The sequence below is a fragment of the Giraffa tippelskirchi genome, chromosome 13 (assembly GCF_054371585.1).
Source record: "Giraffa tippelskirchi isolate mGirTip1 chromosome 13, T2T-mGirTip1v1.2.pri, whole genome shotgun sequence".
NCBI lineage: Eukaryota > Metazoa > Chordata > Mammalia > Artiodactyla > Giraffidae > Giraffa > Giraffa tippelskirchi.
In genome coordinates this window covers 86477036-86502778 of record NC_137287.1, presented here as the reverse complement: position 1 = coordinate 86502778, position 25743 = coordinate 86477036, and the positions used below count along the sequence as shown (strand labels likewise).

At 44.7% G+C, this 25743-nt stretch overlaps 2 protein-coding genes across 2 annotated transcripts in view; one reads left to right on the top strand and one right to left on the bottom strand.

Annotated features, from left to right (window-relative positions):
* The window catches only part of LOC145533342 (aldo-keto reductase family 1 member C3-like), a 75862-nt gene extending 65168 nt beyond the window's left edge, over window positions 1-10694 (bottom strand). The window contains exon 1 of the mRNA XM_081560551.1: window positions 10597-10694. The gene's annotated coding sequence lies outside the window, so the exon portion shown is untranslated. The remainder of the gene's footprint in view (window positions 1-10596) is intronic.
* A 13428-nt stretch (window positions 10695-24122) lies between these two features.
* Window positions 24123-24614, top strand: UCN3 (urocortin 3). Its single transcript, XM_081554404.1, has one exon. The coding sequence runs from the start codon at window positions 24123-24125 to the stop codon at window positions 24612-24614; it is 492 nt and encodes a 163-aa protein (XP_081410530.1).
* The last annotated feature ends 1129 nt before the right edge of the window (window positions 24615-25743 follow it).

The window sequence follows — 25743 nt, the reverse complement described above, 5'->3', positions numbered from 1 at the left end:
CTCGTGTCCACATCCTGACAGCAGAGAAGGGAGGGAGCAGAGAAAACTTGAAATATAAATCTATCCAGTCACTTCAGTTGGAGAATGAGACCTATCAGGCCCTGCCTTATTCTTGCCTTCATTAGACACCATGGTCCCACCTGGGGATGGTGCCTGCCTTCCATGGATAACAATGCTGAGATGGATGGATTTTTGGTTGGCAGAGCTTCTCAAAGTTACCTGCGTGCAGGGCCCCCTGCTCCCAACCCCTCTCAGCTCTAGAACATCTTCTGGCCCCTCTGGCCAAGGTTTCAGCCCCCTATAAGTTTATATATTTAACTGAGTCACTCTGCTGTACAGAAGAAATTAACACAGCATTGCAAATGAGCTATACTTCAATAAGAATTTTTAATGTTATGCTTTGAGCCACTGAACTGAATCTTGGGGATTTATTCCTGAGCCAATACTTCAGAAATAAGAGGGGGGATAAAGCTATCTACCTAAAGATATTGTGAAAAAAATAAATAAATAAATAACAAATAAATAAATAAAGGTATTGTGTACTAAGGCAGTCACAAGAGAGAGAAAAAAATCTTTAAATACAAAATACTCACAAATTGAGGAGAGACAAAATATAGCAACTTCAGGAAATATTCTGCAGCCATTTTTTTAAGATACATGAAGACAGATACAGAGCAAGGTGCTTATCATGTAATATTGTGTGTGTGCTCAGTTGCTCAGTCATGTCCAACTCTTCACAACCACATGGACTGTAGCCTGCCAGGCTCCTTTGTCTATGGGATTCTCCAGGCATGAATACTGGAGTGGGTTGCCATTTCCTCCTCCAGGGGATTTTCTCGACCCAGGGATCAAACCTGCGTGTCTTGCGTCTCCTGCATTGGCAGGTAGGTTCTTTATCATTAGTGCCACCTGGGAAGTCCTATCATACAGTATTAAACAAAGTGAAATGTGCCCTAAAATTATAGCAAAAGTATTCATTTATGTTGGAAGATATTAAAAGGATACCTAATTGAAAGTAGCTCTATATGAGTTTGAGACAAATATTTAATCTTCTAAAATGTCATCATGGTTTAAAGGTGATGTAATAATAGCCATTTTTTGAATTTAAAATAATGAGTTATGCAGAAGAGTTGAGATAATGAAGGTGGAAAATTTTAGTGAAATTGATCTGGACAGCTCCATGTTCATATTTTTGAGTGCTCCATAACCATACTGGATTGTGTTTCACCCTTCCCACCTCTGTGCCTTTCCTTTTAATTACTTCTGTCACCTACAATTGCTCCCTTCAGTTCAGTTCAGTTCAGTCGCTCAGTCATGTCCGACTCTTTGCAACCCCATGAGCCACAGCACGCCAGGCCTCCCTGTCCATTACCAACTGCCAGAGCCTACACAAACTCATGCCCATTGAGTTGGTGATGCCATCCAACCATCTCATCCTCTGTCGTCCCCTTCTCCTCCTGCCCTCAATCTTTCCCAGCATCAGGGTCTTTTCCAATAAGTCAGCTCTTCGCATCAGGTGGTCAAAGTATTGGAGTTTCAGCTTCAACATCAGTCCTTCCAATGAACACCCAGAACTGATCTCCTTTAGGATGGAATGGTTGGATCTCCTGGCAGTCCAAGGGACTCTCAAGGGTCTTCTCCAACACCACAGTTCAAAAGCATCAATTCTTCGGCACTCAGCTTTCTTTATAGTCCAACTCTCACATCCATACACGACTACTGGAAAAACCATAGCCTTGACTAGATGGACTTTTTTTTGACAAAGTAATGTCTCTGCTTTTTAATATGCTGTCTAGGTTGGTCATAACTTTCCTTCCAAGGAGTAAGTGTCTTTTAATTTCATGGCTGCAGTCACCATCTGCAGTGATTTTGGAGCCCCAAAAAATAAAGTCAGTCACTGTTTCCACTGTTTCCCCATCTATTTCCCATGATGTGATGGGACCAGATTCCATGATCTTAGTTTTCTGAATGTTGAGCTTTAAGCCAACTTTTTCACTCTCCTCTTTCACTTTCATCAAGAGGCTCTTTAGTTCTTCTTCACTTTCTGCCATAAGGGTGGTGTCATCTGCATACCTGAGGTTATTGATATTTCTCCCGGCAATCTTGATTCCAGCTTGTGCTTCTTCCAATTGCTCCCTTACACATCCCTAAAATATGCTGAGCACAAAGATCACCCCAGAGCCATATCCCTGAATTCAACTCCTGCTGATGAGTTCAGAGGCCCTGGTCCCAACCTTCTGCCACTTCTTTTCATCTTCCTATGAGTTTATAGGATTTGATTTAGAGCTTTAGGATTTAGACCTTTAGGATCCTCCTTGCTGTTAAATGCACTTGTATAAGTCTACAATTTTGTGCCCACAATATAAACCTATAAATGAAGTGGTTAACAATAACAAATTCTCTCAACAAATATATATTAAATAGCAGGCACCATGAGCTAGATCCTAACATTTTATTTTTCCCTCAACAAGGCTAGGATTCCTGTAACTTACAGCCCAGGTGTAACCAAGCAGGACTTCATATGGCCTTCCCAGGACAGGCCTCCCCCCACCTCCATCCTTTCCTTTAGCTCTTCTATAAAGTACCTAGATAATAGTATTTAATGCACATTTCCTGAGTTGATTTGCAGATGTAAAAAACCTCCCCATCTCCAACAATGGATGATATTAACTACTTGAGGACCATAAGCCCACAGCCCCAGGATTCCAGAAGTGCTCAATCTCTTCAGTTGTGTCTGACCCTGCAACCTCATGGACTGTAGCCTGCCAGGCGCCACTGTCCACAGAATTTTCCAGACAGAACACTGGAGTGGGTTGCACTTCCTGTTCCAGGGGATCTTCCCTACTCCAGGGGATCTTCCCCACCCAGGGATCAAACCCACTTTTCTTGCGTCTCCTGAACTGGCAGGCAGATTCTTCACCACTGAGCCACCTGGTGGGACCTAGTTCCCCGACCAGGGATTGAACCAGGGCCCCTGCTCCTTTCAACCACACCTCAGTTTATGCTAATAAGGTGACTTTCGGAAAAAGCCCTCGGGTGGGCTGGTTGCCAGGGGAACCAGTCACTGATTAGAGGGTTGAAACTTTCAGCCCAAATCAGAGCTCAGTTCTGTACAAGTGAAATGTGAGATGCAGAAAAGACACTGAAAAGGACTGTGGACAATTGAATTAGAAAACAGGTACTGCCAAAGATATGACTATATAAATGTAGGAATCATAAGCATTGGAGGAAACAGCCGAATAAAACATTCTTAAGAACACACATCTACAAGAGTAAATAGATCTCAAAGTTACATGCGGAATGCTTGTTCTGTCTCTCATTTAGGACAAAGTGCATGTACAGACAGATTGTCTATCATGTCTGCTATCCAGCAGAAGCTTTTGCTCTGGACTTGAGTGATACTCCTCAACAGGCATGTAAGTTTTTTCTGGCAGTAGTTATTTTGTCTAATAGGTTGCCTGCAAGGGTCTTTTGTTTTGTGAAATACAATGGAAATTTTGCTACTTGGCAAGCAAAGCTGAAACATCACACCTACACAAACGTGTCAATTCTACTCTACGTAAATTTAAATAAAAATATGTATTTTTAATGCTTCAGCCTCACAGATTCTGCCTTTGAAGTTTTCCAAAGGAATTCATCAGCCTAAAGAGAAGAAATGACCTCCTCAGGCAAGATGGCAGTTGTTGTTCAGTCACTAAGTTGTGTCGTGTCCATCTCTGTGTGACCCCATGGACTGCAGCACACCAGGATCCTCTGTCCTTCCCTATCTCCCGGAGCTTGCTCAAACTCATATCCGTTGAGTCAAAGATGCCATCCAACCACCTCATCCTCTGTCACCCCCTTCTCCTCCTGCCCTCAATCTTTCCCAGCATCAGGGTCTTTTCCAATGAATTGGCTCTTCTTGTCAGGTGGTCAAACATTGACGCTTTAGCTTCGGCATGAGTCCTTCCAATGAAACTCAGGGTTGACTTCCTTTAGGATTGACTGGTTTGATCTCCTTTCAGTCCAAAGGATTCAAGTAAGATGGAAGTGCAGGTAATTGTGAAGTGGGGTGACTGTGACAGGGGGGCTTCTTATTATTTGGGGTCCAACTGAACCAAAGTCCCTTGTTGTATAGGTTCATGGATCTAATTTTACAGCATTCAAACTGGAGGCTGAAGGTGGCCTTTGGAGATGGCACAGTCACCTAGTCATCAATCATTGTGCTGCCTCCAAGTAACACACAAAGCCACCCTAGACTGAAACACCTTAAATGTCTCATAGAATTATAACAAGAATCGCATGAGAGAATCAATGGCTAAGGACAGAATTAAGAACTTTACAAGTGGAAATCTTTCCCTCTCTTCCCTTTCCCTGTAAATCCAAGCTTACCAATCATTTCTATCAAATTCATTCAGTTGTCAAGAATTAACATACCTCTTTAACATTTAGCATCAGGATTCCTTTACTGTATTTACCATTGCCCAGAAGCGCTGGCTTCAGCATCACTTTGTTTCCTTTGCAAAACTTGGCAAATTTATTGAACTCCTGTTGAGATTACTTTCTGACTCCCACATCCTCCTTCTGCTCATCCTATCCCTGACTAATGTGTGACCTTTTTGTTGGAATTATTGAAATTCATTAATGGCCTTATTGTCTCTGATTGCCGGCATTTGTCAATTGTGCCGTGGCATTCATCAAGCTCTCATTAGCCCCAACAAGGATCACTTCCTGCACTGACCAAACTTCAGAAACTAATTTTCCTTAACCACATCAGCTCAGCTTCAACAGCCCTGGCTAATAAGCTACTAATGAGTTTGCTGTTGAGTTTGTAACAAAAAGAAATAGAATTAGTGAGTATTCAGCAAAGTTAAAAGATACTGAACTTTCAGAAAAGGATGTCATTTCTCTAGAGCACCGTTCTATAGAACACCTTCCTGTGGAAGGGTAGTGGGATGGCAGGAAGTGGCTTTATTCCTGGGAGTGGGGGTGACGATCCATACCCCCCTTCCTTTAGCCCTAACAACGTGATGTGTCTACATCTAAGATGACTTCTGATCATCCCAGAGCCCAGAAAAGAAAGGCTGTTACGTCAATGTGAAACAGTGGGGACGCTGACTCACTCCTCAGAGGAACCTCAAGTGATCTCTTTACTGCTCAAGTAGCTTCTGAGAGTTTGAGAAAAAGAATCTTGCCTTCAAAGTCATAAGGTTTAGGTTCTTACTAGCCATTGGGCAAATGATTTAACCTCTTAATCTTCGGTCCAGGTACATCTTCAGTAAAATAAGGGTAACAAAACCTCACCAGCTCCCAAGAACAAAATTTTGTCAGATGAATTCTGCCCAATGTCTCCTCAAAGATGGAAAGGTGGGTACCCCACAGATTTTGCTTGTTGCTGTCCTCACTCCAACACTCAACCCCTTCCTCATTTTCACACCAAGAAGTTCAAAAGTTTCCTTCCACTATGGCTGGAGGAATTTGGCTGCATTGTGGTGGAAAGCATAGTTTTCACGGGCAATCTGCCAAGCTCTTCTAGTTTTGAAAGGGAATGACCTCTGTGGTAAATACCAAGCTGGAAACCCCCCAAGATTTACTTGCTGTATGTCTCAGGAAACTCAAACAGGGACTCTGTATCAACCTAGAGGGGTGAGATAGAGAGGGAGATGGGAGAGAGTTTCAAAAGGGAGGGGACATATGTACACCTATGGCTGATTCATGTTGTGGTTTGACAGAAAACAACAAAATTCTGTAAAGCAATTATCCTTCAATTAAAAATAAATTAATTAAAATTTAAAAGAAAAAAAAAACCCTCCAAGGTTTGAACAAAAAATTTGGCAGATAGGAGAAGCTCTAGGATGGAAAGGAGAAGGCGCACCCAACATGTAAGGAATCTTGACATTTCCCACCATGGTCTGCCCTCCTCCACAAGGCTTCTGTCACTCTGATCCTGGTCCCTGTTGATCAAAGTTGGTCCTCCAAAATGGTGTGCTCCTTCTAACAGCTCATCCTCCTTCAGTCAGCTTCATCTCCTTAGTTCTTGGCTTTGGGATAAAAGTTCTCAGTTAAACAGGGCACAGTCCTTGACCTTGGGAAACTCACAAGATAATAGAGGCAGAAGCTGGGGAAAGAGATAGTAATAGTGACATGAGATACGTGGTCTCATGAGAGGACATACAAGGTGATACAGCAGCATGAAGAAGGAAAAGAAAAGCCTGCAGAAAACTTTCACAGAGGAAGTTAGTTTTCCACCACATACAGTTGACATCGCAAAGAGTCCCACATGACTGAGTAACTGAACTGAACTGAATAGTTAACACCTGAGAAGAAGGACCCCTGTATGACCTGGCTCAGCCTCCTGAGGTTAATCCCTTAGTGACGTGGGCACCAGAAGGTACAGCATCCACCCCATTCTGCCCACTGCATTCTGCGAGTGAGGGGTTGAGCTGCTGGCTTCGCCCAGGTGACTGCAGGCTGGGGGCTGATACTACCACTTGTGCTTTGCCTTTAGCATCAGCAGATAGCTCCTGGAGCTACTTGGAAACAACATTGCTTGGAAAGTATTGACATATATTAGTATAATTTCTAGAATAATTAGTAGAACCATATTATCTATCAGAGTATTTATAGTCAGGGTTCACCTGGTGGAAATAGGCACAATTTCTTCCTTGGGAGTCCTAAAACCAAATAACCCACAGGATGCTCATCTTAAAAATCATAATGCCATCCACTCCCAAAGCCACTGCCCTAGTTAAGACTCTCATTACCTTTAATGAAATTCTTAGGGCACACACCTAACTGCTTCCTGCACTCCTGGATTCCAATATTAATCCTGACAGTCCTCCTCAGAGTACAGCTAAGACCACAGTCGTTAATGTCCCCTACATTGCAGCTGTCATCTCCAAAATGTTCTATCTCTCCAGCCTTGTCTCTCACTGCACCCCACCACAGCCCAATCCATCAGTCTCGCTGTTCCACGAACACACTCAGCTTTTGCTCAAATATTCCCTCCACCAAGAATACATCCCACACCCCACAACCACAATGTTTGCCTTTCAAAATTCTTCCCTGATGTCCAAGCCTTGCAAAAACATCTTCCCTGATGAAGCTCTTAACATCTTCTTATTCAGATGTGATATTTACTCCTCTGAGCCCCCATCTCACTTTGCTAGGAATTCTCTTGTGATCCTTCACTTATTAGCATGTGACCCTGAGAAAATCGTAAGGGATTTGATTTAGGTCACACCTGAATGCTCTAATGGTTTTCCCTACTTTCTTCAATTTAAGTCTGAATTTGGCAATAAGGAGTTCATGATCTGAGCCACAGTCATCTCCCGGTCTTGTTTTTGCTGATAGTATAGAGCTTTTCAATCTTTGGCTGCAAAGAAGATAATCAATCTGATTTCAGTATTGACCATCTGGTGATGTTCATATGTAGAGTGTTCTCTTGTGTTGCTGGAAGAGAGTGTTTGCTATGACCAGTGCATTCTCTTAGCAAAACTCTATTAGCTCTTGCCCTGCTTCATTCTGTACTCCAAGGCCAAATTTACCTGTTACTCCAGATATTTCTTGACTTCACACTTTTGCATTTCAATCCTCTATAATGAAAAGGACATCTTTTGGGGGAGTTTGTTCTAGAAGATCTTGTAGGTCTTCACTGAACCATTCAACTTCAGCTTCTTCAGCATTACTGGTTGGGGAATAGACTTGGATTACTGTCATAATGAATGGTTTACCTTGGAAATAAACAGAGATCACTGTCATTTTTGAGACTGCATCTAAGTAGTGCATTTCAGACTCTTTTGTTGACTATGATGGCTACTCCATTTCTTCTAAGGCATTCTTGGCCACAGTAGTAGATATAATGGTCATCTGAGTTAAATTCACCCATTCCAGTCCATTTTAGCTCATTGATTCTTAAAATGTCGATGTTCACTCTTGCCATCTCTTCTTTGACTGCTTCCAATTTGCCTTGATTCATGGACCTAACATTCCAGGTTCCTATGCAATATGGCTCTTTACAGCATCAGACTTTACTTCCATCACCAATCACATCCACAACTAGGTGTTGTTTTTGCTTTGGCTCTGTCTCTTCATTCTTTCGGAGAAGGCAGTGGCACCCCACTCCAGTACTCTTGCCTGGAAAATCCCATGGATGGAGGAGCCTGGTAGGCTGCAGTCCATGGGGTCGCTAAGAGTCGGACATGACTGAGCAACTTTACTTTCACTTTTCTCTTTCATGCATTGGAGAAGGAAATGGCAACCCACTCCAGTGTTCTTGCCTGGAGAATCCCAGGGACGGCGGAGCCTGGTGGGCTGCCGTCTATGGGGCCACACAGAGTCGGACACGACTGAAGCAACTTAGCAGCTTCATTCTTTCTGGAATTATTTCTCCACTGATCTCCAGTAGCATATTGGGCACCTACAGACCTGGGGAGTTCATCTTACAGTGTCCTATCGTTTTGCCTTTTCATACTGTTCATGAGGTTCTCAAGGCAAGAATACTGAAGTAGTTTGCCATTCCCTTCTCCAGTGGACCACATTTTGTCCGATTAGGTCTGATAGACAGAGTGCCTGAAGAACTATGGATGGAGGTTCATGACATTGTACAGGAAGCATTGATCAAGACCATCCCCAATAAAAAGAAATGTAAAAAGGCAAAATGGTTGTCTGATGAGGCCTTACAAATAGCTGAGAAAAGAAGAGAAGTGAAAGGCAAAGGAGAAAAGGAAAGATATACCCATCTGAATTCACAGTTCCAAAGAACAGCAAGGAGAGATAAGAAAGTCTTCCTCAGTGATCAATGCAAAGAAATAGAGGAAAACAATAGAATGAGAAAGACCAGAGATCTCTTCAAGAAAATTAGAGATACCAAGGGAACATTTCGTGCAAAGATGGGTACAATAAAGGACAAAAATGGTATGGACCTAACAAAAACAGAAGATATTAAGAAGAGGTGGCAAGAATACATAGAAGAACTTTACAAGAAAGATCTTCATGACCCAAATAACCATGATGGTGTGATCACTCACCTAGAGCCAGACATCCTTGAATGCAAAGTCAAGTGGGCCTTAGGAAGCACCACTAAAAACAAAGCTAGTGGAGGTGATGAAATTCCAGTTGAGCTATTTCAAATCCTAAAAGATGACGCTGTGAAAGTGCTGCACTCAATATGGCAGCAAATTTGGAAAACTCAGCAGTGGCCATGGGACTGGAAAATGCCAGTTTTCATTCCAATCACAAAGAAAGGCAATGCCAAAGAATGCTCAAGCTACCACACAATTGCACTCATCTCACAAGCTAGCAAAGTAATGCTCAAAATTCTCCAAGCCAGGCTTCAACAGTATGTGAACTGTGAACTTCCAGATGTTCAAGCTGGATTTAGAAAAGGTGGGGGAACCAGAGATCAAATTGCCAACATCATTGGATCATCAAAAAAGCAAGAGAATTCCAGAAAAACATCTACTTCTGCTATATTGACTATGCCAGAAACTGTGGAAAATTCTTAAAGAGATGGGAATACCAGACCACCTGACTTGCCTCCTGAGAAAGCTGTATGCAGGTCAAGAAGCAACAGTTAGAACTGGACATGGAACAACAGACTGGTTTCAAACAGGAAAAGGACTACCTCAAGGCTGTATATTGTCACCCTGCTTATTTAACTTATATGCAGAGTACATCATGCAAAATGCTGGCCTGAATGAAGCACAAGCTGGAATCAAGATTGCCAGGAGAAATATCAATAATCTCAGATATGCAGATGACACCAGCCTTATGGCAGAAAGTGAAGAAGAACTAAAGAAGCTCTTGATGAAAGTGAAAGAGGGGAGTGAAAAACGTGGCTTAAAACTCAGCATTCAGAAAACTAAGATCATGGCATCTGGTCCCATCACTTCATGGCAAATAGATGGGGAAACCATGGAAACTGTGACAGACCTTATTTTGGGGGGCTCCAAAATCACTGCAGATGGTGACTGCAGCCATGAAATTAAAAGACACTTGCTCTTTGGAAGAAAAGTTATGACCAACCTAGACAGCATATTAAAAAGCAGAGACATTACTTTGCCAACAAAGTCTAGTCAAAGCTATGATTTTTCCAGTAGTCATGTATAGTTGTGAGAGTTGGACTATAAAGAGAGCTGAGCACTGAAGAATTGATGCTTTTGAACTGTGGTGTTGGAGAAGACTCTTGAGAGTCCCTTGGACAGCAGGGAGATCCAACCAGTCCATCCTAAAGGAAATCAGTCCTGAACATTCATTAGAAAAACTGATGCTGAAGCTGAAACTCCAATACTTTGGCCACCTGATGTGAAGAACTGACTCATTGGAAAAGACCTGATGCTGGGAAAGATTAAAGGCGGGAGGGGAAGGGGACAACAGAGGATGAGATGGTTGGATGGCATCACCAACTCAAAGGACATGTGTTTGAGTAAACTCTGGGAGTTGATGATGGACAGGGAGGCCTAGTATGCTGCAGTTCATAGGGTCCCAAAGAGTTGGACATGACTGAGCAACTGAACTGAACTGGGAAGTCACTTAACCATAAATAGAGAATCATACTTACCTTATATGGTTGTTGAAAGGATTAAATGAGATTAAAAATAATGTGGAGAGACTTACCTAGTGATCCAGAAGTTAAGACTCTGAGCTTCCAATGCAGAGCGCATGGATTCAGTGTCTGGTCAGGGAACTAAGAATCCACGTGCCATGCAGCCAGCCTAAAAAATAAAATAAATAGAAAATATAAGTGAATAAATAAAAATAACTGTGAGTAGTGTCAGGCATATGAAGTATTCAATCTATGGTAGCTTTTCTGGTAGCTATTTTTTTTTTTTTTGTCTCTAATCACACACACACACACACACACACACACACACTGTGAGCCCTGAGGACAAGTGCCAGTGCTGTTTATCTTTGTGTCCCTTGCAGGACCTCTCATGTGGTTTGTCCTCAAAAAGCATTGATTGAATTGGAAATGCCAGCCTCCCAAATAAAACAGTAATTCTTAACATCCAGAGAAGAAGCTCTAAGAAGAGGAATAACTCACACCCTTTGTCACTACATGCAGGCTTCATCAATATATCTCATTTACCTCCTCGAGTCATTTGTTGTTGACAGACTAGATATTGTCTTACCTAATAAGGACACCGACATATACCCAACTCATATCGTAACTACTTGATTTCTATAACATCTCAAAAATGTAAGGATATGTCTCCCAGCCTGAATTGTGTGATTTCTATTTCCTCAGTTTGTGTAGGGGTCACGGAGGAGGGTGGAGTGACTCTCTCCCCTCTGTTTTAGTAGTGAGGATCCAAAAATAGACCTTAGTACAGAACTGTGTTCCAGAAAATGCTCCCTAGATATTGTTGAGCCAGACTCTCACTCATATTTCAAGTTGAACAAGCTGATGGATATTCACGCACATTTCTTAGTGAAGCTGCTAGGGAAGCCATAGATCAGTCTGGGGGCAGCAGGGGCCCAGCCGAGCCTAACAGGTCTCTCTCCCCTCAGCTTTGTCCTTACTTCATTGTCCTCAGGACAGCTTGCTCACTTCCTCCTGCACAGGCCAGACAGGGGCAAAGGTTCTCAGATGTGCTAAGGCTATCAGGGCTGCAATACCATTTGGAGTTAAGTCTTGATGGAGTAAAGCTTTTCTGCTCTCCTGTTCATTCTATCAGAAGCTGATCTGAGGGGAGGATATTAAACCATCCATCAGAGGTCTCTGCTTGAGGGAAACAATCATAAAGAATTTATTTGTTAAAAGTGTTTTGCTGTTTAGTTGGAAGAAGAATAGGTACATGTGTTGGGGCTTCCCAGGTGATAAAGTATCCGCCTGCCAATGTAGGAGACACAAGAGATGCAGGTTCTATCCCTGGGTCGGGAAGATCCCCTGGAAGACCCTCTGGAGGAGGGCATGGCAACCCACTCCAGTATTCTTGCCTGGAGAATCCCATGGACAGAGGAGCCTGGGAGGCTACAGTCCATGGGGTCTCAGGGTCAGACACAATTGAGCAACTGAACACAGAGCACACAGAGGCACACGTGTATGTATAATGAATAAATGAATGTATAAATATATAAATGAATCAATTTTCTGTACACCTGAAACTATCACAACATGGTTAATCAATTATACTCCAGTATGAAATGAAAAGTTTTTATAAAAGTACTTTCTTTTTAAGTGCATGATCAAGAAAAGGGAAGAAAAACAACCATCCCTTCATGTATGCAGAGAGAGAGGAAATCTTTTCTTCATCTGAGATTTAGAGAGAGAAACGTTAGAGACTGAACAAAACAGCAACATTCCCCAGAGAAATGGTGAGCTTATTTCCTATTGGAAATGGATGAGTCCTGTTCATCCTCACCTCTTATACTAAGTGTGAATTTTGATGTCTGAGTCTTTTGGTGGCCCCCAAGATTGGACTTGGATGTCCTTAATGTACCCTGATCTTTCCCTCTTATAGTAATGGATCATCCCACTGTCCAGCCACTTCCTCTTTATCCATTCTCAGCTTACTCCGGCCCACCTAGCAGGTGCTTCAGATTCAAGAGACCTTAATTTGCATTCTAATATATTGTTATTAAGGCTGAAAATTGCTACTTATCACTATAGAGGATAATTGGCGATATTTGTCTAATCTTATCATATCTTTTGGGCTTCCCTGGTGGTTTTAAAATTATAAAAGAAAAATCATTGATCTGGCAGTTCTTACACATCTAACTGAACACTTAATCTTCCAAGTGAAGGATGAACAGGAATGATCCTCTCTCAATGGGAAATGAGTTCATCATTTGTTCTGAAAGATGCTGCTTTGAAGGCAAGAATCGTGACTGTCCTGATCCATCTTCAGTCTTCAGAAGTCAAGACTGTCCCTAACATCCATAGGCACTCAATAAATATTTAAGTGAACAAATGACCTTACCAAAAATTCAGATTTCCTTCATCATGTAAAACCTATTTTTATAAACAGTGTGCTCCTCTTCCAAACGGGACAGTTAACTAGTTCTATTGTTTTAAAAGGGCAAAACGGGGCATTTATGAGGCTCTTCCTGAGTTGAAAACTGAAACATTTATTACTGACATTTAGGTGTTGCTCACACCTACTCCCCCTTTGCAAATATTTCTGAAGAAAATTCATTTCTGGACGGATATATCCTCATTTACATCTAATTCTCTGCATATTACACTCAGTGGAGGAGGGCCAGCAAAGGTTAGGGCATCGGAGAAAGGTGACAACCAGAGACTCGAGTGAATGCAGAGCTTTAATTGGCAATTAGTCAGAATGAAGTAAGAGATCATGGAACCAGGTGCCTGTTCTAGTACGCAGCAAAGAACTCTGCATTGTGACAGCATTGCAAAGAACGCAGAAGGTATCTTTCCGTTTTATCTAAGTCAATGTACTTAAGGGCAGAGAGGTGTTTGTCATAGTCATTACTGTCCTGAAGGGTCAGTAATGAAATCCCTCTTGGATTCCTGATATCAGTAATTTGGGTCTTCCCTCTTTTATTCATGGTCTAGCTGGAGGTTTATCAATTCTGTTGCTCTTTGAAAAATACCAGCTTTTGTTTTCATTGTTCCTCTCATTTTCTAGTCTCTATTTCATATATATATGTATATATACACAATTATATATATCACACTGTATATATATATATATATACACTCTAAGATATATTTATACTCTGAAGCTGAAACTCCAATACTTTAGCCACCTGATGCAAAGAACAGACTCATTGGAAAAGACCCTGATGCTGAAAAAGATTGAAGGCAGGAGAAGGGGGTGACAGAGAATGACGGGGTTGGATGGCATCACCAACTTGATGGACATGAGTTTGAGCAAGCTCCAGGAGTTGGTGATGGACAGGGAAGCCTGGAGTGCTGCAGTCCATGGGGTCACAAAGAGTTGGACACGACTGAGCAACTGAACTGAACTGACCCTTATCTTTACTACTTAAATTCCTTGCTTTGGACCTAACTTGTTTTTCTTTTTCTAGGTGAAAGCTTAGATCACTGGTTTCAGACTTTTCTTCTCTTCCCATATAAGCATTTAAAGCTATAAGTTTCCTCTGTATGCTGCTTTGAATACATGCCACAATTCTTAGCATATTGAAGGAGCAATTCAAATTTCAAGAGTCAAGCAATTCAAATTTCAAGCAAGTCAAGCTGTGTTCCTCGAAGAGTTAAAAAGCTGATCATTTCTTCATACAACACCCCCCACACACACACACATACACAATCACAATGTCGATATTTGGTTAACTTAGATAAGGAGTATACCTTTGTTCATCACACTCATTTCTACTTTCCTAGAAACTTATTGAAAAACAACTGGGGTTTAAAAAGAGTGCACAGAAAGTTATTGGGGCAACTGCCTTGTTTTACAGGGCTTCCCAGGTGGTGCAGTGGTAAAGAACCTGCCTGCTAATACAGGAGACATGGGTTCATCCCTGGGTCCAGAAGATCCTCTGGAGGAGGAAATGGCAACCCACTCCGGTATTCTTGCCTACAAAACAGAGGAGACTGGCGGGCTACAGTCCATGGGATCACAAGGAGTCGGATACGACTGAGCACAAATGCTTGTTTTACAAGGGGGACAGTGGGCTTGCAATCATGGTAAGGCACTAAGAAGCCACCATCTTCAATAACAATGTTTGGATGGTAACAAGCCTAGGAGAGAAGGACCAGCTGGTGGGAATGAACAATGGAGTATCATGAGGCAGGATCTCATTTTCACCTCTGAGCTGCTACAGGGAGACTCCAGGGTGATGTTTTCGTTAGCAGCACAGGTTCAGCCCAGGCTTTTCTACCTTCTACACCACATAACATCAGCACTATTTTCTGCAGACCCCAGGACCTCAGCAGGCACCCGCTGCTCACCAAGATGACTATGGAGACCTCCCTTCCCACATGGGAACATGAGCAATCCTGAGAGCTGTCCGCCATCCAGAGTGTGACATGAAGGAACAGATGTCATCAGCCCCGGGACAGAGAGTGGGTGGAAAGCAAGTCTCAGATGAACAGAGAGAAAAGCAGACTTTTAAATATTCACAAATGCAAGGAGAGAGGGAGAAGGGGCAGAATATAAAATAACACCTACGCTACAGCTACAAATTCATGCATCCATGTTTTCTCAGGTTACCAATTCAGTTTCTCACGCCTTGGTCTGATGACATAGGACCTGCAATCCACACCACCTCCAAGGCCCAACAAGCTATTTTTGGGCGTGTCTTACTGAACAGTACTTTTAATTTCATCCACTTTTGGCCCCTCACCATGGTAAAAAGGTGTCCTTCCCAAAGTTATAGGCCCTAATGGGACCAAAGTGACACTCGGCTTTCACTGGGGGGTAAAGTCAAGCTGTGTTCCACAAAGAATTAAAAAGCTGATCATGTCTGGGCTTCACCAATGGCTCAGTGGTAAAGAATATGCCTGCCAATGCAGGAAACCCAGGTTTGATTTCTGGTCCAGGAAGATCCCACCTAGCCGCCCAGGAGCAGCTAAGCCCGTGCACCACAACTACTGAGTCTGCACCCTAGAACCCGGGAGCCACAACTACTGAGCCCACAACCACAACAACTGAAGCCCCTGAACCTAGAGCTCATGCCCTGAGACGCACCGCAATGCGAAACCCACTCCCCACAACTACAGAGGAGCCCCCACTCGCCACAACTAGAGGAAAAGCCTAAGCGGCAACAAAGTCCCAGCACAGACAAAAATAAATAGAATTATTTTAAAAACAAATTAAAAGCTTATCATTTCTAATCTTCTTGTGAGGCTCTCTTCCCATTTAACTACCTGATTCCTCAAACCTAATATCTACAAAAATACTCCTGTGATACAGCCTTTGGTTAGCACTTCCAAAGGCTGTTCTCACCTGAGGCTCTTATTAAAAGGAAGAGTTTGATTCATTAGGTCTGAGGTAAGAGCTGAGATTCTGCATCTCTAAAAGCTCCCAGGGATGCTGAGGTTGAAGGTCCATGGATCACACTTTGAGCACCTGGCTTCTATTGTTCTTAGTACTTACTATAGTCCTTAGTATTAAATATTTAGCACTTGTGTTTCTTGTCCTTAGTAGGTCTACAATAAACCTGACTTGGAGGGATGGCTGTTTTATTGAAGTATAGTTGATTTACAATGCTCTGCTAGATTCTGATACTGCTGTTGTTGTTGTTCAATCACTAAGTTGTGTTCAACTCTTTATGACCCCATGGACTGCAGCTCACCAGGTTCCTCTGTCCTCCACTATCTCCCGGAGTTTGCTCAAATTCATGTCCATTGAGTCGATGATGCTATCCAACCATCTCATCATTTGTCACCCCCTACTCCTTTTGCCTTCAATCTTTCCCAGAATCAGGATCTTTTCCAATGAGTTGACTCTTCACATCAGGGTACCAAAGTATTGGAGCTTTTAGTTTCTGCTGTACAGCAAAGTGAATCACCTATTGTATACATATACCCCTCTTTTTTGGATTTCCTTCCCATTTAGGTCACCACAGGGCATTGAGGAACGTTCCCTGAGCTATACAGTAGGTTCTCATTGGTTATCTGTTTTATACACAGTATCAATACTGTATATATGTCAATCCCAATCTCCTAATTCATCCCATGGAGCTATGATTGAATTTATTAAACATTTCTACAATAGTAGAATAAAGAGGGAAAGCTTTACCAAGACATCAGTCTTTCATCCTACTCATAATTGGGTGGAGGCAGACTTGGCAAAGTGGTGTTTCTTTTCTGGCTTGTAGAGCAAAACAAGAAAGATTGGAAGTGGAGTCAGTGGTGGAGGTCTCTGCCCGTGTGGCCAGTGATACAGCATCATGGGATGAACCTGCTTTTCCCCTTTGTAGCAGCTCTCTTCCCTAACCACGTGACAATTACTGGCCAAAATTGCAGAACTGCCTGTTTTTTACTGTCCCCCTATTGTCTCTGTCTTATACACCTGTGTACACATGAGTGTACTCCCTGAAATTTGAATTGCTCCTTCTGCCTCTATAATGGAAACTGTAGGATTTTACACTCTTGAAAGCCAACTATAGTGATGACATCACTGTCTTCTAACCCAGCCTCGCTCTGCAGAGACTTGCACACACATCCTTCACCCTCCCTTGATTATTAGAGATGAAATGGAATCTCAATACAATCTGAGTCCCCGTAACTTGTCTTTTTGAATAAACCTCTAATAATCTCTCTTTTTAATTTCATTTCAATACTATTATCTTCAATTATAGGCTCCGTGTCTATAACAATCCCTCACTCTCAAGGCCAAGTTCTGTTCTCTCCTTGTGATTGGAGATGCAGGCTCATCCAGCTTTGCAAAAGAGATCATCTTCGAGGATGTTTATGTCAGGGGCCTGAGTTCTGAGGTTCACCTGTGTGTGACCCCAGCTAAGTGACTGAACTAGAGCATTAACTCTCTTTTAGGCCAAGCATTCTGTGATTCTGGAAAAGTTCATGCAAACAAAAGCATTTAAAATACTAAAGAATGTCTGTTGAGACTTCCCTGATGGTCCAGTGGCTAAGACTCACAATACAGGGGGCCCAGGTTTGATCCCTGGTCAGGGAACTAGATCCCACATGCCACAGCTAAGACTCAATGGAGCCAAATACATTTTTTTAAATATATATTATCTGTTTTGGTATATGTGATGGATTGCAATTGTATATGCATATACACAGAGCTACTGAATAAGGAGAATCAACCTCACTTGTTGAGTCTCTACTAAACACCAGATGCTGTGTTTGTGGTGCTTTTCCTGGCATAGACTTCAGTCTCAAGCTGCTTACAGACAAACAGACGCTTACAGACAAACAGACACAGTCAGGAGTGGACCACAGCCAGTTTCAAAGCCTCAACTTGCCAAGGGAAACAGATTAAAATTCACAGTAGATAGGAACATGCTGGTTTATTTCTGATTGATTGATTGGTGAACTGATTGAACATAGTACCTGATTAGCTGGCAGGCATGCAGGCATACTTTGGCCACCTGATGCGAAGAGCTGACTCATTAGAAAAGACCCCGATGCTGGGAAATATTGAAGGCAGGAGGAGAAGGGGATGACAGAGCATCACCAACTCGATGGACATGAGTTTGAGCAAGCTCCAGGAGCTGGTGATGGACAGGAAAGCCTGGCGTGCTGCAGTCCATGGGGTCTCAAAGCGTCAGACACGACTGAACGACTGAACTGAACTGAATAATAACATAGTGTGCTACGTATCGGGCTTCCTCTCAATGGCTCAGTGGTAAAGAATCTGCCAGCAATGCAGGAGACGTAAGAGATGTGGGTTCAATCCCTGGGTCAGGAAAAGCCCCTGGAAGAGGCCATGGCAACTCACTCCAGTATTCCTGCCTGGAAAATTGCATGGACAGAGAAGCCTGGTGGACTACAGTCCACAGGGCTGCAAAGAGTCGGACATGACTGAGCAACTGAACAACGTGTAGATAGGAGATTCCGAAACATGTTCAAGGGTGGGGGTGGCAGAGTACACGTATTACCCTTGGAAGAACATGGGGTGCTTGATTACCACTACTAGTGACTTTCCATGAGCAGAACCACAAGTGAGCTCACCGTCCTGGCTCCAACTGGGAGCACGCTGCCCAGTCCACTGCTTTGTAAGATGTTTGGAAGAGTTTCCAATTTCCTTATCACTAGAGAAAACATGTCCCCTAAGTGTATCTGTTGGTGTTGATCCCCTCATCTACAGGTCAGGTAAACAGGGCACTGTGATTGTGCCCACGTGTGGAAAAGTGGCTATGGGGCAGTGTGCAAGTTTACCCAAGAAGCCAACGTCCTCCCCTTCCCCTGGAAGGAGACAGAAAGCTTTTTTTTTTTTAAGGTTATTACTTCATTATTTATTTATTTGGCCACACAACATGAGGGATCTTAGTTCGCTGACCAGGCATCAAACCCACACCCCCTGCAGGGGCAGCATGGAGTCTTAACCGCTGGACCATCAGGGAAGTAAGTCCTAGACAGAAAGCTCTGATGCTGTTTCATGAGGCGCCGAGGGAGGCAGCTGCTTCTAGCCTGTGGTCCCCAGGAGCTTTGCTGCAGGAATCAATCAGCCACTAAAAGTCCATCAGAGGGATCATAAAATGTCTGTAATTCACCACATCAACTGGGCACAGAGACAGGCTGGAACTGTCCCCACCTGTTCCCACCACTGCTGGTTTCAAGGGGGATGCAAAGTCCAATGAGACTGATTCCTGATAGGTGGATGGGAGACAGCGCTGGAGAGCCCATATCAGAAAGGACTGGACATGAATGCAGGACCATGGGTGTGCTGTTATTATACAAGTACAGTTACTAATAACTAAATCAGTCCTGCCTATTGGGAGAAACAAGAGTCAAGTCAAGGGTCTCCCCTTACCCCACAGACCAGAGAAATTTCACCAGGTTACAGGGGACTCTGTTCAAGTGTGGGGTGTAGTGAATCAGTGCCCAGAGTAAGAACTGTAGTTTTTGCACGCTCACTTGCTCAGTGGTGTCCGACTCTGTGCAACCCCATGGACTGTAGCCCACCAGACTCCTCTGTCCCTGGGATTCTCCAGACAAGAATACTGGAAAGGGCTGCCATTTTCTCCTCCAGGGGATCTTCCCAACCCAGGGATCAAACCAGAGTCTCCTGCGGCTCCTGCATTGGCACTCTGGTTCTTTATCACTGAGCCACCAGGGAAGCCCCAATTGTAGCTTTAAATGCTTATTACAAACTAATAGCAGGGAAAATGAAATGAAAATTTAATCAATCTAGAAGAACACAGACAAGGAAAAACAGAAATAAACAGAAACAGAGGGGAAAAGCAGACCAAATAGGAAGTGTTTTACGTGAAACAGCAGAAAATAATCCAAAAACATCAGTAATCATTATTCATACAAATGTGTCACGTCAGTGATCACTATTAGTACAAACTGGGTCTAAGGCCTTATGAAGACCCATAACAGCCAAAATAATAATAAATAAATGTTGCCGTTGCTCAGTAGCTAAGACATGTCTGACTCTTTTTTGATCCCATGGACTGCAGCACGCCAGGCTTCCCTGTCCTTCATAACCTCCTGGAGTTTGCTTAAACTCTTGTCCATTGAGTCGGTGATGCCAAAGAAATTAAAAAAAAAAAAAATGAATCACAGGACAGCAGAGAAACTTTCTTCTCTACTTTCAAGCAGGTGTTGGTTCCAGGAAGAAGGTTAGAGAGACTGAAGTTAGTAAGAACGAAGATGAGTAATAAAACTCTTCAAAGAAGCTGCTTCTCAGTTCAATAGAGTGTGTTTTTTTCTTTTTATCAATGAAGCCAGTTGCTAGGGCAGGAAGGGCAGTGGGGGGTGGGGGCGGTGATGGGAGGTCTGGGAGAGAAGGTGGGTAGGAGCGGTCGGAGATGCTGACAGCCTGTCGTCTCCGTGACGTGCACAGCTGCTTGGGTTGTATTTTAAACGGGATCACATCCCAGGGTAGACACCGCGTCTGGATTTATGATCCACCCCGTGATCTGTCACTTTTATGTATATGTACACACACAAGAGAGTGGAGTGGTTTCCATAGAGAGGAAAGATCACGGCCCACTTACAAATAATTCAAGAAAAGGAGCCGGTGACCCCAGAGAAGACAGAAGTTCGGGCGGGTGTTCCTGAGGCAGACCTCTCGGTTCTGAAGCTGCCGGCCCACCTCACTGAGCGTTTGCACTCCAGAGGGAAGTCTGCTCACAGGTAAGGCTCTGGTCGGGGACTTCCCTATGAAGGATAACTTGATTTGCCCTACATTATGCAGGAGGTGCTGGGGACTGGATGGGGTGAGAGATAAGAGTTGCAAGCATCCCTGGGGGCACTGTGTTGAACCTTCATGGTCTGTGTTTTAAATGGGGAGAAGGCAGCCCCAAAGGGACCAGGGGGAAGTTTCTCAGGGGGGCAAGAGCATCCTCCCCCCGTTAGTAGAGAGGCCCACTTTGCAAAAGGTAATAGACCGGAAGCAGGATGGGTTCTCAAAAATGTGTTTTCCTGAACAGAGTCCAGCTGTGAACATGAAAATCGTATTTCCAGATGGGGTGGATGGGGAAGACGGGGGTGGAAACCAGGGTACCATTCCCCACTGCCTGACTGATCGGGAAGATGGTTGCATTTCCCGGTTGTCAAGGCATCTCCTTTCGTTCTCTCCATACACCTGTGAGGCAGGTAACATCTGCTTTTTAAGATGTGGAGACTGAGAGGTTAAGTGACTGATGGAAGGCATTGAGGGTGAGGGAGGTTCGCAGCCCAGGTCCTCTGCCCTCGCAGCCTGGAGTCCTTTCCCCCTGGCCACTGGGGACGCTGGAGGAAGGGAATAGATGTCTGTAACAATTAGGTGTCCCTCTCCTTGAAGGGGATGGGCCATAAAGATGGATGTTTGATGTCTCCATTTGATGTCCAAATGTTCCGAGAAATCCTGTCTGCAGGGTTCTCCTGTAACACAGCTGTCTAGCCAGCATCCCACTTCTGAGGATGAATGGAGTCAGAAAAGCAACACAAAAGCTGCCAGTGACAAGTGTTATCTAGATCTTGTCAACTTTCTCCTGGCTTTCCTCCCTCTTGGGGGGAAGGGTCTTTCATGAATGAACTCCCTCTGCGCACTCAAGTGTAAATTGCTAAGAAGTGTGTGTGTGACACATAAATGCTTCCATGAGTCTGTAGCTCATTACTATAATACCTTTCAAAATGCTTAAAGGGCCCCTGGGTTCAGCAGTGACTGTTTTATAAAGTGTTTTTTTAATTCAACATCTTACCCGTGTTTGTAGACTGGGCACTATCTCTGCCTTCCTCGATGCTGGAAAACGGAGCTGCCTCTGGGTAAAGCCTGTGGTGTCCTGCATTTGCCTCTAGCTTCACTTTTTTCCTCCGGGGACACTCTCCCTCACAGGTGCTCTGAATTTCAGACGAGCCGAGTCCCTCACTGCCTGTCATTCTGGGCATGACATGACTGTCACAGCTCTCAGAAGCAAATGTCCGTCTCCAGAGAAGCACTGCCCTAATAACTTCCAAAGAATGGCTGAGAGTCAGGTACCCAAATGAGAAAAATGAAGATGAAGAACTTTTCCCTGTAAATCTAACTAGATGGGGACCACGTGTTTTCAGAGCAGGTAGCGGGGAAATCTTAAACCTTTGTACTCTTGCACTATGGCAAGGGCAAAGGAATCCAAAGAATGTAAGAGGAGAAACTTGCTTAGGAATCAGACCTGAGTAAGGAGGAAAGGACGTTTCTTTTCTTTGACAGTCCTCTCTGTTCCTGGGATTGGCTCCAGGACCGTCACAGATCCCCAGACGCTCAAGTCCCTTGTATAAAATAATGTATTGTTTGCACATAACCTACATACATCATCCCATGCAAGGGTGAGTGCTAAGTCGCTTCAGTCATGTCCAACCCTTTGCGACCCTATGGACTATAGTCTGCCAGGCTCCTGTGTCCATGGGATTCTCCAGGCATGAATACAGGAGTGGGTTGCTATGTCCTTCACCAGGAGATCTTCCCCTGCTAGGGATTGAACCCGTGTCTCCTGCATTGGCAGGCAGATTCTTTACCACTAGTGCCACCTGGAAAGCCCCACAATCTCCCATGGTTTTATGCAAATGCTAAACAAAGCTAAACTGGAGAGAGAAGGAGAAAGGGAGAGAGAGAGAGGAGAGCCTGGAGCTCAATCCCCTAATCTCACAGATGGGAACACAGGGACCCAGGGCATTTAGTCACTGAGCCATTTGGGGGGGGGGGGCGGGTAGGGCCGAGCCTGACCCATGAAAAGAGCAGGGGACCAAGGGAGAGAGTGACAATGACAGAGAGAGACAGATCCCCTCCCACTCTGACCCCCACCCCATTATTAGCCCTTTCTCTGTGCATTGGTTTTTGGTTTTTTAAATTTCAGGCTTAACAAGCCCTTTGAGAGTGCTCCCAAGCTTTAAGATGCGCATAAGGCAGCTAAAGCCACAATTCATGGATGTTTATACAAAACAACTAAGGACAGCCTCAGTGAATGAGGAAACCGGAAGTCTGGGTATTGAGCACAATATCAAAAGAAAGGATAAGTCCATTCTTCCAGTCAACAGAGCCCTGTGAAATGTTCTCCGGGAACTGGGCACACAGCTCTAAGGAGCTTGGAGATGGATGGGAATGCTGAGAAAGTGGTTCATAAAGTGTGGTCCATGAACCCACAGCATCAGCATCCTCTAGGGATGTGTTAGGGAGGCAGATTCTCAGGCCTTGCCCCAAATCTACTGATTCAGAAATACTGGGGATGGTGCCCAGCAGCTGGTGTTTGAACAGTCCATTCACGTGATTCTGAACACTCTGAAGCGTGAGAACCGCTGACTTAGAGTTCAAGGCACGATGAGCCTACCTGAGTAAGAGTGGAGCAAACAGACAAAAAAGAAAAGCCAGAAACGCAACACAACAAAGATAATGGTCTGCAGGATCAAGTTACTGGCATACTATACATCTATATTTATATTCATATGATTTATATTCATTAGTTATATAATGCATAGTACATTTACAGATACATAGATACAGATAGATCACTTCTGAGATGGCTGCCTGTGTACTGAATCATATCCTAATAGCACCTGGGGATTATTACATGTAAACAGTCATGAACCAACATGCTTCGTTAAGTGTTTGGTTAGACAGGGAGCTTTTCCATTTTAATTTAACCTTTATGAGGTAGTACCTATTATCCCCCATTATTATTATTATCATTATTATTATCAGATGAGGAAATTGACTCTCTCAGAGGTTAAGTAATCTGCCCGCTACCCTCAGGCAAACAAGGACCCAGTTGGAATTTGAACCTAAGTCTAACTCCAGAGCCTGTGTTGCTTTCCACGTGCTAGGTAGCTAGTTCCTACATCTGGACCATTCCTACATCTGGCAACAATCAGTCATCATTAGGCTTGTTAACACGCAGATTGCTGGCCCCAGAGCTTTTGATTGACCAGCTCTGGAGCAAGACCAGAGAATTCTTTGCATTGCTAACAAATTTCCATGAGACAAGGCCTGCAGGTCCAGAGAACACGCTTTGAAAACCCGCCGAAGCTGAACGTGCACAAAGCCTGGTGGATCTGCCCCGTCTCCACCTGAGCCCTAAGCCTCTCTCACACGCATCGCTCTTTTCCGCTGCAGGGAGAGATGCTCGTGCCGGCCCCCTTCCTGCTGGTCTTGCTGCTGCTCCTCGGGGCCCCCCAGGCGGGCCTCTCCCAGAGGTCCCCCAAAGCCGGGTCCAGCCTCAGCTGCCTCCACACAGCCCTGCGTGAGGCCGAGAAGAGCCAGCGGAAGGACACGTCGCTGCTGATCAAGCGGACCTTCCCCACCCTGCACCGCGGAGAGCCGGAGGACCAGGAAGGGCAGGAGAAGGAAGACACAGAGAAAAGGACCTTTCCTGGCTCCGGGGGCGGCGGCGGGGCCAGCAGCTCCCGGTACAAGTACCCGTCCCAGGCACAGTTCCAGGGGCGGCCGTCCCAGGACAAGGCCAAGAGTGACCGGCGCACCAAGGTCACTCTGTCCCTGGACGTCCCCACTAACATCATGAACATCCTCTTTAACATCGCCAAGGCCAAGAACCTACGAGCCAAGGCCGCCGCCAACGCCCACCTCATGGCCCAAATCGGGCGGAAGAAGTAGAGGAGGAGGCTGGAGACCCCCTGGGACGAGGACGGAGGTTGGGGGGGACAGGGAGGGTTGGCCCGTCCCGCCGGTTTGTATCGGAGGGATCAGCCGTGATTTCTAGGCTCTCCACCCCTCTGTGCCTTCCCGCCTCCGGCCGGGGCCCCCCAGCCCTCTGTACCTACACACACTGGCGCCGTGTTGTCCCAGATCCACAGACGGAGGCCATGGTACTGATACTGAGACACTGAGATCTACCCTACACGTCTCCTCTTTCCTTCCCCACAAGGAGAGGCAAAGGTCATGCCCTCCTGCCTTCCACGTGGCTCTCTGACCCCAAGAAGAGGGGTACAGGGAGGCCCTCCCCTCCCCACACCAATTCCAGCCCAGGCCCCAGATCCTCACTCCCCTCTTGCCCACATTAAAACCCATGGCTTCTTGAACCCCTGGCTGGTTTCAATTCCTCTTCCTTCAGTCGGCCGCCTTCAGGCCTCCAAGCTTGGAAAGGGGCAGCTAGTGGGACAGGGTACAGGTGAGTCCATTCCTGACCCTCCCAGGATGGGAATGGCCCCTGGAGGTCTTGGGAGGCATGATGAGCTTGGGAAAGGCCAAGGTGGCAGAACCCTGTTGGCCATCACTGGATCTGAAGCTGGCTATGTGGCCAGGTCCCACCAGAGGCACAGCCTGAGGTCTGCTACAGAGTGGGCCCCTGGGTAGGATGGGAGACATCCCCAGCTCCTCCCTGGCTTGCTAGGGCCTGGGCCACTAAGTCTGTCATAACGTGCTTCTTGAACCAAAGGTCACTGTCCAGCCCAGTGCTGGGCCTGGTGAGGGATACTGACGTGGGAGGCACCGAGGCCCTTGCTGTCCATGAGTCAACAGTCTTTAAGTGAATAGACAAAAACAAAATGTGAAAAGAAGCAATTTCACCAGGGAGTATATAAGTGATGAACTTCAAGGTGATAGTAATTAGTGTAAAAAATACAAGGAATTCAGAGCAAGATGAGAAAGCTTAATATGAGAAGCAGTTCACTAAAACTGGACATGAGCAAGCACCCTGATGGCCTCTAGCAGCAGAGCCTTCTGCACGGTGACAAGTCATGAATGCATACAAGGAACGTCTTCATGTGAAATAAGCCTCATATGC